The following is a 14,651-nucleotide window of genomic DNA, read 5'->3' on the forward strand; positions in this document are numbered from 1 at the left end:
AAATAAATAATGGTAAAACATATATCAAATAAATAGCGAGACTCAAAATGGCATGTGAAACTAAAATAAAGGTAAGAAATATGAAGATAAGGCATAATTTCAGTGAATAGCATATGTTAATTAGGCCCGACAAGGCATATCATCGTCAAAAATGCGTATATTTCTTACCCACAATTACCGAATCATTTTACTGCTGTTGTTTTCGTGCATTTGTTTGTCATTTTAAATAAACGGGCAGTTATTAATGTGAAGAATACTTTATGACTTTTTTTTAGATTCTATATGTTTTTCTGCGATAGGCATGTGTACTAAAGTACCGTGAATACTTTGACAGATGAAAGATAATAAATTATGGTATGAGACATGCTACAAATAAATTACAACGATTTATTTGAAAACCATTTTCGAAAAGTAAGGTACTATGCCTGTAAAGAATGCATACAATATGTGTTCAGAGCAAATTGTATAGAGGTTTTTTATTTTTCTTTTTTTTTCCCATATTGATCTGCTTTGATGGCCAGATTTAATAGCATTATATGTTTTCCCACTTCTACACTTATAACATCTTTAAGTGTAACTGTAAAATCAGCACATAAACCTTTTAATACACTCAAATAACAATGTAGGTATAAAATAATGTCGTCATTGAGAAAGGCGGTTCTTTGTCCTTTGAATCTGCCACTCTTTAGCGCCATCTGGCGGGAGGAAATAAGCCAATTAGAGAGGAGAGGGCAAGTGTCCCCCATTTCTTTCTCTCCTTTCGCAGATTTTGTCCAACACATCACACGACATTCACGACACATTTCGGTGAAGTTTTGTCAGGGCATCTGTGTTGTAAGCCCGGATAAAAATGGCAGAGGGAGAGCAGTCCGAATTGTCGGCTACAGTCGGTGAAAACGAATGGAGAAGATGATCAACTCTTTACTCAGGACCCTGACGTAGGCTTCGAGCAAGCCGGCACAGACAGCCAAGGGGTTGAAGGCGGTGACACAATCGGTGACGACGCGAATGAAGATGACGATCATAGGTAAATATCTTTCAAACTCTCATTAACGAGATTTCCTGTCTTCTGTAGTTTGAAATACACCACTTACATTTGACATGGTGTCGGAACTCGGTTTGGAAGTCCACATGGCGCACGATCAACATGGCCGCACTCAAAATTGCCCCCCCCCCCCCATTCCCTTCCCCTCTTTTGAGGGTAGGCTGTATTGAATATTTTTCAAGTCATCAGGAAGATTTTTTGATCACACCTTGACATGTCGGTTAAGTAAACCTAGAGGATGTGAAAATGAATGCTGAATTTGACTTTTTGTTACACCCTGTGTTATAATCCATGTCACATTCTAGTGCAGTTTGTTCATTGAGAAACTGTGTAATTGCAAGCATGAATTGAATCTTTCCATGTAGCCACAACTTCTCGAATGGTCACAGAGCTAAATTCGTCACTGATGCTGGAGATCAAAGCCTACTCACTTAATCATATTTTCTTTACATCATCGCTGTTACTTATTCGAAGGAATTATCCCCAGCTTGCTTGTTAGCTCTTACTGTCAGAACAGTCGCAGCTATGTTTCCATGTAGCCCTGGATAAATATGTGTGCATTTTTATGTTGGATTTGCACTCAAGTAGTTATAGCTTGCTTCCATTCACCCCTGTAGGATACCGGTACTTAAAGTTTCAACCAACAATGACCAATTACCACCTCCATGGCCTGTCTAGTTACTCTTGTGCTTGAGTTATCACTAGACTGTCGATCATTCCAAAGATAAATATCAATCCATATTACTTTCACACTTTGTGGGTTTTCCCCGGGCTGTGCTTGCTTTCCTCCCACCGTAATGCTGGCTGCCGTCGTATAAGTGAATTATTCTTGAGTATGGAGTAAAACACTAATCAAATGAATAAATAAATACTTTGACGCTCACTGGAACAAAGACGGTTGCAGATCGTATACACCACTTAGGCTTCTGGGCCACACATTCCTACTGTTTGTGGTTGCAAGTCCTGGAAACCGCGATAATCACATATACAACATCCTAACAGAAGAAGACAGTGGCCATTTTAGAAACTTGAAATCAGCAGAGAGGCGGAACAATGAAATATTAATGGATATTTACCTTTGGGGTGATCAGCAGCTCTGGGTTTTAATAGCCTGGTGGTCTAGGACCTTAAACGTTGTCAAGCAGTAAATTGCTGTAAATAAACATATCGAGGGGGCTAGTGATCAACTGATTTCCAAAATCTAACTAAGTATCTTACAAGGCTGAACTCATAAAATTAAAAATATACTGCCTTCCCATTATAACTGTAGGTGGTATTCTTGTATGAATGCCTAACGTAATCTATGTATTGGTATCAGGGGCTTAGCCAGCGACCCGTCCACCCGTCTTTTGGGCGGGTAAGCAGGGGAATAAATCTGAAGACGGGTGAAAAGGAGAGCGGAAAAAAAATCACCGTAGGGGGCCTACCCACATAACTAGGGTATATAAAAATGGAAATTACAACAACAGCGCAACATGTACTGAAGCTGTCAAGTTTGTGAAGTCTGGTCTGAGCTCCGAACGAATGCAGGCCAATAATCTTTGCCACACTGATAGAATAGACCATACTGTAAGAAACGCTGATGTGACATACACATACTAATTGTGAGCAGCGGAGGGACGCTTAGGGAGCAGATAAATGCCTGCGGTACCAATGTATGTTATTGCATAACACCAAATCAGCCTCCGAAACAGAAGAGAGTTGAAAATTCATGTAGTTTCAGTTTAACATGTTTATACTGTCAAGTTTTATTACACTGGGAGATGTAAATAAATTCACTAAAGACTGATCACTTTGACTTCATTTTAATTTAAATTAATCAGAAACTAACTGGGTGCTGATGAAAACTGTTTATACATGTATCTACAAGGTAGTTTTTTACTCAGCCCAAACATTAAATGCCACTGTCTTCACTGAACAAAGATCTCGGCCGGGTGCCGGTCACGACAATTAACTGTCAAGACAGAGCTGACATGTCGAGGATAACTTCACAAAATCTGCACCCCATTTACGTCAACAGAATTAGTACCTCAGATATATAAGATATACAAGATATGTCATTTTGTCTCTCCCAAAGTATCACCTGACATATTTTTTGTAGTTGATGACATTTGTTTGCCCTTGTTCTAAGTGTGATCTTTGTTTTTCAAGCCTCGCTTGGTGTTCAGATTGAAGGAAATAGTGCAATGACTGGTTAACTGGTATCAGTATAATGGCTTGGGTGGGGCGGCTAACTTGTCTTCGGTAAGGCGTCACTGAAGCAGCACTAGATAAAAGAGGGGTGGAAATCCTTCCTGCAATAAGGAGGCACATGACATGTACTCAAAGAGTTCCTTCATCGTCATATAACTGAAAAATTGTTAAGTATAACGTTAAACCCCTAGCACTCACTCACTCACTCGTTTGTCAAGTACAACAACAACGACACATAGGCGCCCGTGTCCAGACTCCATTAAGTATGTAGGCCTGTGTATGTGTGCTTGGGGTTTTACATTGTACAACAAATGGTTATGCCTATACAATTATAGGTATATCAGAAGTATTAAAAGTACAATCGGAATATGTAATGTTTACAGGATACGTTAGTACCCAAATAACTATATGTATATGAAGTTGGTCAATAGTTTCCAAAATTTCTGACATCCTGCTGAAAAGTTACATGTACAAGTACATATGTATATGAATTTTAGGACCACTCAATCCTAGCTTTAAATGCCCTTTTCTCTATTTAGAAAATATTGGCAGGAAATGTCGAGCATTGTCATTTTCATATTTTTTTTCATTTTACTGAATTAGGAAAAGATGACTTGAACAACTTTGAACTATTCATGGAGTCCTAAATATAGGGGCAAACTGCCTGTGTGACTTTTCTAAACCCAACCTGACCTCTTTTTGTCTCTGTAAGGCTAAGAAGTCTCTGACACACAAAAACTGATTTCTAGGCTGTCCAGAAAACATGCACGCTGATTTGTATAAACATTTGAAGATCATTAATTTCTGTCTAGAAACTTACTCTTCAAATTGGTTTAACCGAAGGATACATGTATTAATGCAAAATTGTGGTTTTCTTTCAGGAAAATCTTTGTTGGAGGACTCAGCAGAGACACGTCATCTGGTATGTGTTTCAGAGAAGAAAACTTTGTCATCTAAGTTGAAAGAATTGAGGCCTGATTTTAAAAATTGTACAGTTCTATTGGATTAATCACACATCTTTTAGAAAACAAATCATCATGGTGATAATCATAAGTTAAATGGTCACTTTTTTCCAAGTTCTGTATGGAAAGATTGGTCTGTTTCTATTCTTCATTTGTTAAAAATAAATCAAAGTTTGCTTAAATGATACTCATTAGTAGGTTCATATTAAATATGCTCCAATGTTTTGTCTTTACAGCTGACTTGAAAAAATACTTTTCTAAATATGGTGAGGTAACCAAATGTGAGCTGAAGACAGATTTAGAAAGTGGCCGATCAAGAGGATTTGGATTTATAGTTTTCAAAGATACAGCTAGTATAGACAAGGTAATATATTGTGAAAGTCTCTAATACAAACATCTTTCTCATTTGTTTAGTGCATTTAGAGGCTAATTTCTTCATTCGTGTAAAAACACTTGTCCTGTAGAGCCTCACTAAATTACCTCCCTTGATCAGTCTGTCATGTAAATGGTGTGTGTTTTGAATCGATCTTTGGTTAGGTGGGAGGTTTGAAAATGTTTTATGCACATTTTTTTATGTTGAACTGGCATCAGCAGGGGCTCACAGAAGTCGTCTTGACGAGCATTTCTTCGGTCCTTCGATTGGATAAAAAAAACTCAACAGCTGGTTATATTTATTCAATTTGATGCTGTTTTTGAAAGAAATATTCAAAATTCAGTTTGAATATATCCAAAGTTCCAAAGTCCCAAAAAGCAACCTGGTCATGTTACGAGTTATCTCCCTTTTACCCAAAGCTTCATGGTCCTCTGTGTTAATTAGATTTAAGAAGGCAGGTTTATGATGCAGAAGAGTGTGTGAAATCAAACAGGAGCAGTACCCTCTCAATAAGTCAAATCGGACTTTGTTTTGAACTTCTTTATTGAACTGGTTTTCTTCGTTTTATAACTTGTTTATTTTGACAAGTAAGGATAATGTTTCAAGAGAATTTAGATAATGCACAGAGCATTCATCTGTAGGCTCTATTCAGATTAGTTTCTGGTATACATGTAAGATGTTGCGTGATTTTTGTTCTCAAATGTTTTTTTTTTTCTTTATATCATTTTTAACATGTCATTTTACAGACTCTGAGTGACAACCACATATTCCTTAAGCCATAAATGCATGACCATTTTGTCTGGATTGAATATTTTTTAAAAGTGACGTCAAGACCAATTTCCCCTGGTGTAAGTTTCAGTCAATCTAGACTAATGCTCCAGGTTGGAAAATTTCTGGGCAGGTCTTCACACTTCTCTGGACTCCTATCCTGCAATACATGTAACAATAACTGCAGTGTGTGCTGAGTAGCAGTTTGCAGTATCAGCTAGGAGGCCAGCTTGAGTTCATATATATGCAGTGATGATTACTTTAACTCATTGAAGTATAGTAAGGTACAAAAACATTCAATTTTAATTATTCATATGGTCAGTCAAACAAAAATAAACTCAACTTCAGTTGAGAGAAAAACTCAGCTTCGCCTAGAAAGTGGTGGTAGGTACGTGAAAACTGACTGACTGACGTGAATCCCTGCATCAGTTGAAGACCAATCTCCAGAGATGAGCTTGCCAATACCCAGTATGAAATATGCCAAAAGAATCACGGGAAAGGCCTACGCTGAATTACCTCCCTTGTTACACAACAGTGACTATGAAATACTGCGAAATTAGTTTTTTGTGTCATGAAACTACTATAAGTGAGACCTCGCCTGTTAAAGAATGTATGGTATGTTGTTATGCAGTATGTAGGTTATGCCACAACTATGACAGATATTTTCTAGGCGTCATAATGCGCAAAAATATGTTGTATCCAATGCTCTCCCTAGATTGTATTTAATTAGTGCCAGGATTTTAAATTCGCCTCTTAATGGATGAAAAAATACATGCTGTAATTCTTTAACCTTTTGCTTGCTTGCAAAGTGTTTATTCAAGCATATTTAATTTCTAAATTGTTCTGTGTTGACTGATAAAATTATAGTTTTTGTGAAACCCTGAAACTAGCCAGTCCAACCAATGTAGTTGTGTCTCCAAAACCAAATTTAAAATGTGCATAAATTACACTGAAAGTTGTTCTTTCAAATAAGAAAAGGTTGAGGAATTAGGTATAAGGTTTTTCCTGTACTATCCGAATAAGTTTCAAAATTAAAAACTGTTGGCTTAAAGCCAGGTCTTCAACTAGCTTATGTCACTTTAACTCCAAAACTTACCATTACCCATTTTCTGAGATCCCACCTAACCATTGTTAACTCCTAAAGACGCACCTTTTAAAACTAGAGAGTGACATGAAGGGATGTAATTCGGTGTGGCCCTACTCAGCTGAGAACTTGTTCCTCCCTCCCCTGGAGAAGGATGGCCATGGCAATCCTATGGGCTGCATACATGCTTCTTTTCTAAAAATTATCACTTCAGCAACATTTGATAATAAAACTAATTTTTATTTTGTAAAGAGATTTGTAAAGCTCTCTAATGCTGTATTAATAAGCTATTTTAGTGAATTTCAAAAATCAACTGAAATCCCTATTTATACCGTATACAGCTTACAGACCTTTCTATTCAGTTACATGATGTATATCTCCAATATATTAAAGCCATGACACAAGATACCACAAGATATTCCAAATCCCTGTAAAAATTTAAAGATTTATGAAATTAGGTGAGTATTGTTTTCTTTTCATGTTTGAATGTGTAGCATCTTGTTGTTTGTCTTTGTAAAGGTTTATGTTACTACATGTATACACATCTGTATTTTTCAGGTCCTAGAAGCCCCTGAGCATGTACTAGATGGAAAAACTATAGACCCAAAGAAAGCTAACCCTAAGAAAAGAGAGCCTAATCTCAAAGTCTTTGTTGGTGGCCTAAACACTGAAACGCCAGAATCAGAAATCCGCAGCCACTTCGAAAAATTTGGGACGGTATGGTTAGAGTTTCAAGTTCAATCACCTCACATTTATTGTTTCCCTTCTCTGTTAATAATTTGCTACCTATTTCTGATGACCCCATAATGTTCTCATTTTTAAATGACAGCCCAGAAAATTTTTTGACTATAATTCTTCAACCTTTTTCACATGTTTGCATGGCGTTTATTCTGGCATATTTGGAAGTCATTATTCTGTGTAGATTGATAAAATTATACTTTTGAAGCCCTGATAATGACCAGTCCAACCAATGTAGTTTTGTCTCCAAAATCAAAGTATAAATGTGCATAAATTGCCATGAAAGTTGCCCTTTCATGAGTGAAAAGGTTTGAAGAATTACAGCAGTTTAAATAGTAAACTATGCTCTTTGACAATAAGCTTTTTGAATATTTTGATAAACTGTTACATTCTTTTCCAATTTTCCAATGTTGACCAATATTTAAATTAGATTAAGATTTTGAAAGTATTTTTGAAACAGCAGTTTTTCAGTTTTCGACAAATCGATCCATAATTTTGGCTGCATCAGGCACAATGAGGCATTTTGCTTGAGGGGTTTTAGTATCCTTATTTAGGAGAGTGCTTGTAAAGGCAACTCTCACAGTTTTTGTTGGATTTGTTGGAGATGTGCTGTTGGAGTTACATTTCATCACCCTTTTGAAAAATAACCTAGATTTAAAGAGTGGAAATTCAGGTGAATTCATCTCAAAAAGATTTCAACGCATTTTCATGAAACATGGCATATGTGTTCAGGACAAAATGTAAAAAGCTATTTGGGTTTATTCCATGGAGTACTTTCCTAGTTCTAGCCATTTGAAAATAGATATTGGTGCCCCAGAGAAGCACCTGATTTCTGGTACTGGTTTGGTGCTGGGTGATTTGTCATCTGCTGAGATCTCTTGTTACCAGCTGTAATTTGATTTACCTTTTAAAAGAACAAACTTTTACACCTGAAAATGGATACAGACTGGGTTTTATCTGTATGTGTCATATTATTTTAACATGGTTGTTTATAACAGTTGATTACCCCAAATATAGTGGTTAAGTACTGTACATGCATGTAATGTTACAACAAGCTTTTGTTTTTGTAAGATAGTTCCTAAGGTGATAATTTTGTATTTCAGATTGTTGATTTAGAATTGCCACTGGATCAGAATGAGAAAAGGAGAGGCTTCTGTTTTGTATCATTTCAATCAGAGGACGTAGTGAAGAAGGTTGTGGAAAAAAGAATGCAGACAATTGGTGGAAAAGAGGTAAAAGAACTGTACTATGGTACTTGATAATTATGCACTACTGTGTATTTCTGTTCCCAAAGAGTTAGCTTTAAATAGTTCAGTGTGCACGCTACCTTGTCATCCAAAAGGTCATTATCAATCCATATGCCTTACTCACATGTGTACCATGTACATCCAATGTATGTGATTCACCAATAACTAAAGAGTAAATTAAAGTAAAATTCAACAAACCTTTGTACCAATAATATATATATATGTGTGTGTGTGTGCTATGCAGTGTAAATTTAGCTCTCCCTCTTGCCAGTTGGGTTGTCTCACCATTTTGTGGGACTGGCCTTGGAGGTGTAGAAACCATGTAGTTACAGTTGACTAACCAGGTATATGTTCCAGCCACCCATGACTCCCATGTGTGAATGGTTTGCGATGACAAATTATGTAGCTTACTTTGCCTTTGTTGGCACCTAATGATGTTTTTTCTTTTGGCAAAACATGGTTCGACAAGACCTATTTGTAGTGCAAATCTTTCTTGACTCGTACATTTTGTTACATCCGCAGCAGCAAACAGTGTACAGGACTTACTGAACTTTTATGAAGCCCAGTGATCTGCTGTTCGAAAGCCAGACCTTTGATAGAGCAGTCTTACATCCATGTAAATGGCACAGGGCATCTAATGCTAGAAAATGTTTGGAAAAAAGAAAAAAAAGTGTGCCATTTACATGTGTGAAGATGGTACTGTGCATATTATCGTTTGGTGTTGAATTTTCAGTTTTAGGCTTTGTTGCCATGCATATTCACTCACTGTACATGTTGCCATTACAACCTGATGGTCATTTAGCTTTCAGTTTTACAGTAATCTCTGTCAGTAAAATATAAAGATCAGAGGGAGCTTGTCATACAATATATTGGGAAGCCATGAGAATTCAAAACATGTTTAATATACATAAACTTTTGTTTCCAACAGGTTGAAGTTAAAAAGTCTGTTCCTCGTCAAGATTTCCGGCGCGGAGGATACCGCGGTGGGTGGTACGGGGGTTATCCTAGCAGGAGAGGACGAGGACGAGGTAATGTGTCTTCATAACTCATCTCAACTCAGTTATGATAATGTAGTAGTAATGTATTTATTTATTTATTTGATTGGTGTTTTACGCCGTACTCAAGAGTATTTCACTTATACAATGGGGGCCAGCGTTATGGTGGGTGGAAACCGGGCAGACCCCAGAGGAAACCTATGACCATCTGCAGGCTGCTGGCAGACCTTCCCATGTGTGGCGGGAGAGAAATCCAGCATGAGCTGCACTTGAACTCATGGCGACTGCATTGGTGAGAGGCTTCTGGGTCACTACACTGCGCTAGCGTGCTAACAGACTGAGCCACGGAGGCCCCAAGTAGTATTGTAGTAATGTTTGTTAAGGTACACTGCATACCGGTCTCATATCTGTCATGGAACAGATTTGACTTTCTGCTGGTGTTTTATGTGTGAGAAGATTATGCAAAGTTTTCCTGCCTGAGAAAATTTTAACATTAGCAATTTATTCAGTAGTAATTCAACATGAATGTTCACAATTTGGGATTATACATTGTGATTGCAGTAAGTCTCTATGGAGAAAATTTATTTTTGCTGTTGGCAGGTTGGAACCAAGGGTATGGTTATGGATATGGAAACTATAACCAAGGCTATGGTGGTTACAATCACAATTATGGCAGCTACAACCAAGGCTATGGTGGTTATGACAATTACTATGGCTACAACCATCCGTATAACAGTGGTGGCTGGGGAGGGAGTTACGACCAAGGCTACAGCAGCTATGGAAATTATGGCTAGTGCAGCTGTCCGGCAGTATCGAGCCAGTATGTCAATGACATGAACATCATTGCGAAGGATGCCAACTAAGCTCTTACCCTTTCTGTGTATATTTGTTTTGGATCTGCTCTAAGACTTATTGGTTTTCATCTGGCTTTGGATTTATAGATAGTAGAGTCCATGGCCATGCCTCATGCTGACTCACCAGAAATCTGTAATAAAGTGCAGACCGTTATTCTGAAAGAAATGCCTATTTTGTAGTATTTACGCAAACCATTATGTTATGCATAATAACAGCTCGTAGTGGGCATTTCTGGTAGGGATTTCAAAAGTTGTATAGAACATTGGGCCAACTCTTGAGAAAAGACCTCTGACTAACCAGACTGCTGATGTTTTACTTCGTGCTGTGTTTTAAACTTGTTGTCCCTTTGTTTTAAATCTTGCACCATTGTTTTCTCTTTCTTATACTGATATTTTGACCCTTTTTCTGTCTATGGACCATTTGATAAAGTATGGTTGCATTCCGTTGATCATAACATTATGTTCAGAGTAAGTCTTGTTGGTTTCTTTCTATTCTCAAACAAAAGAAAGAAGGGTTCTTAAAGCAGTTGGGGCCATTGAAACTGACATTGGTATCCTGTTTTTGGAAATTTAGGAAAAGTCACTTGTATGTCTTAAAGTTTGCAGCAGAAAGTTAAATAACTTTAAAGGATACATTGTTATTAATTGCTCCAAACTTCAGTTATTCTTGAATACCCTGTTACTATTTGACAGTTTTTTTATAGGTTAAGTATGGTAATCTTGGGAATTTTGCATATATTGTTTTTGACAGATTACGTCAGTAGACTAAAGAACACATATCGGGATTGATTTTTGACATTGTTTGCTATAACCAACAATATTTTGCTTATTTTTGCTTCCTTTTTTCAACCCAATTGTCCACATGTAAACCAGATTATAACTAAGTAAATTTATGTTTGGCTGGGTGCCCTGTTCCATTTATGGATGGTAACATTGGACCCACTTCCATGTGCTGAGATGTGCAAAGGACATTTTAGGCGAGCAATGTTGGTATGCCTGTTTGTGTCCTGTTCACATTGTAACGACTCGGGTCAAAGTCAGAAAAGAAATGTAACGTTATGGTGTTAAAAAGCGAAACACATTTAAGTAGTAAAAATGACTACATTTTCTCTTGTCTCCAAATACAAGCACATCGATAAATTTTTGTAATGTCTCACCAAGTAACCCACCAATAATGAAACTTTGGTCTTTTACATTTCGTTGTGAACCTTTCCTTCTGAGGAAGTCGGGCAGTAATGGGTCAGAATGGTCAACACAGGCCTTTCATTGTAAATGCATGTGGAATGCAAAAGCTTTTAATGGATACGAGGATTTCTGTGGAGGAATGCTATAAAATCTCTACAAAGCTAGACCAGTGCATATGATAGTTATCCCTCCATGGGTTACAAGCAATGAATATTCATAAGTTTGGACATGCTGTATATGATTTATTAGGTGTACTAATGTCAAGAACTGTACTTATATAAAGTGGCTTAGGTATGACTTCAGATAGTTAAAGGCCATGTCACGAAAGCATTTCAGCACTTGCTCATGAATATACATTATACAGTCTTGACGATGTTGCAACTCATTCTGAATTAAGTCATTCCATATGGGAAGGAAATGAATGGTCATGTGATACCACACTCTATATAATGCCATACTAAGCTAGACAGTGCAAATGTGGGACAAATACTGGTTCAGTACTGTTTATGTACTCGTATTTACTTTTTGTTTCAAAAGCTTACATCAGCTTGCTGTTCATTAATTTCTTTTCTTCTCTTTCATTTCTTTGCTGTAGGATAGTGTATGCTAAATCATAATGGGAATGCTCCAAGGGTGAACTAGGTCAAACTGGTCTGGAGTAAAACGTCCACATTCACTTGTTTTATTCTGTCTCGTTTTGCATGGTTTATTTATCTATTGATATGCAATTTGTTGAATGTATTTCCATATTGTTCTATATTCTATACACATATATATATATATATATTATAACCAAAAGTATATATATACATACACACATATACCTATATATTTATATGGCATACTGTAAAATATGCTTGCCTCTACTATAAGGAACTGGCTTTATATCAAAACTGGCCTTTCAGCTGTATAAAATATGAACACAGTTCCAGTGACTGAAAACAGTTTCGAGTGTTTTGTATATATATTTCCCACAAGCTTGTTGTTGCTCTGGAAAAGGTAGATTGATAGTTAACCCATGGCAGGTCTCCCTTCCTTGTTTCACAAAGCAGTCAAGGTATGTTCTCTAAAACTGCCAGGGGCCACTTGCACAAAACCTCTCTAAGTGAGCTTTCTTGTAACGTTATTTGTAAATGACATCTATGTTATAGCTTAATAAGACATGATTTATAAAACAACTTTCGAAAACTTGACTTTTAAAGGTTGTTAAAGTGGGTCCAAGACTACATGTTTCAGACATTTGATAGTTATGCTACGTAGTTACATTATGGTAGTTACAATCAGTTTAGCATAACATCACTTGTGGAATAGAGCCCATATCACTTACCAACAGACTGTGATGTCAGTAAGAATATTGAGGATGTGTTCCATCCTAAGGTTCTAATCTGATAACAGTTTTGGCAACCCGATAGCGAGTGACAATGACAGGTGAAATTTTGTTACTTAACATACGAAAACATGAGAGAAAACATTCAAAATATTAACTTTGACATTTTAGATTTTGAAAATTTACTGAAACTTTATCTAGTGACGAATACCAACAACCATACTTTTTGCCTTGTGATCAGGCTACATATTTGGAAGAGAAAAGCTAAAGGTTCAAAATTCTGTTGGCAATGGAGTGACTAGTCTGGTTTCCAGAGTAATTATTCAACTTGTCATGTTGTCAGTAAGGGTAATATTGATGTTCTTAAAAAGGTGTGACATAAAAGTGTACAATGTTAATAAGTTCTGAAGGTTTGAGTGTGTTGATGAAACACCAGTGTTTTGGAAGTCACATAGGCCCACTTTACTGTGTGTGAAATCCCACTTTCTTTGATAGCTGGTGCTGACTGTATTAGACTTTTTATCATATGTTGATTGCTCTGAACAGTGTGCCTTGTTAACATTCAATTCCCGTCTCAACAATCCACTCTTGATATTATCGATCGAGAATCCTGTATATTGAGTGGATGGTCCGGTCATTGGAGTGTGTTAAGCCACAGTTGTAAATAGCCCACAATTAGTGCAGACAAAATTAAACAGTGTATTTTTTCTGTTATATGTCTAATTTCAGTATCGGTATCTATTTCTTTTCTTTCTTTTTTTTTTTGTCCTTCCTGTCATTATTAACATTGGGAACGTGGCGTAATGTGGTTAACTGTTGTAATGATTTTCAAGAAAGTTGAACATCATGCATGATAATTTGACAGGAGAATGAAACTGAAATTGACCACAAGTTTGGCTACGCTCTCATTTTTGATTCTCTTAGTTTGGTACATATGTAATAAATGTATTTATCAGTTGCTGATATGTGCTCCATGTTCTTAAAATGTTCAACCAAATAATAGCCTTTGTGTAGAATAGATTCTGCAATGGAGTATCACTGCCGCAAAAGGAAATTTCTAGAGGGTTTGCCAGAGTTTTCCTATTTTTTTGTGTGCGTTGTATGTTTGAAAATTGGGAGACTATGTTACATTTCCAGAAATTTGTTGGTAAGCTTTCTCTTAAATCTTGTCTCAATCCAAGTGTTTGAATCCAGACAAGATCATTTACAAAAGTAGTTATACAAAAATATATCCTTAAATTTCAGTGAAAATTAGTCAAGATGTCCACCAGTGGTCGTTCTGTTTTTGTCAGGAACTCTGCTAAAAGCTGTGACCTGTATAATGCTGTTATTAAAACTTCACAGAAGTGGATGCCATACAGTTGCCATATAGAGGGAGTATAAGATCAAGAACAACATCTGCACATGTTCGTGTATAGGCTTATCTATCTCACAGGTAGATCTCAATAATTTATTGGTTAATACCAGTGAATTACACTTACATTTTTGGGTACCATCACCTATGCATTGATTTATTGAATATTAGCAGGTTCGTGGTTTTGTTGGGATCAGTCCAGTTACTTTGATTTCATTGTACATGGCCCATCTCATTTGTAACCTTTACTGTTCATCTTAGTTTGAACTTTTCAGTTCAGCTTTTAGGTTGCAATCATGTATTACCTTATGTACAAGGTAAATAAAAACATTTTACAAAAATTTGAACTGGTTTTGTATTATTGTATTATATGTACATGTACTACTTTTTGACTCTTGTCATTCTTAGTCTGTATGTTGAATGGGAAAGATGAGCATTTTCTTATCTGTCAGTGGTGTATTTCAGACACTGTATTCTCTTCCATCCATAAAACAGATTGCCATTGTCTGAAGTGTAAGAAAGCTAA

At 36.6% G+C, this 14,651-nt stretch overlaps 1 protein-coding gene across 1 annotated transcript; it reads left to right on the forward strand.

Moving 5' to 3' along the window:
* The first annotated feature begins 47 nt into the window (after positions 1–47).
* LOC135481799 (heterogeneous nuclear ribonucleoprotein D-like) lies at positions 48–14,472 on the forward strand. The gene is made up of 8 exons (XM_064761521.1): positions 48–71; positions 858–1,027; positions 4,120–4,160; positions 4,437–4,564; positions 6,984–7,142; positions 8,267–8,395; positions 9,339–9,438; positions 10,006–14,472. Exons 1-8 carry the CDS (start codon positions 48–50, stop codon positions 10,197–10,199), a joined length of 945 nt encoding a protein of 314 aa, XP_064617591.1. The 3' UTR covers positions 10,200–14,472.
* The last annotated feature ends 179 nt before the right edge of the window (positions 14,473–14,651 follow it).

This window comes from Liolophura sinensis, chromosome 1 (assembly GCF_032854445.1).
Source record: "Liolophura sinensis isolate JHLJ2023 chromosome 1, CUHK_Ljap_v2, whole genome shotgun sequence".
In the NCBI taxonomy this organism is placed as follows: domain Eukaryota; kingdom Metazoa; phylum Mollusca; class Polyplacophora; order Chitonida; family Chitonidae; genus Liolophura; species Liolophura sinensis.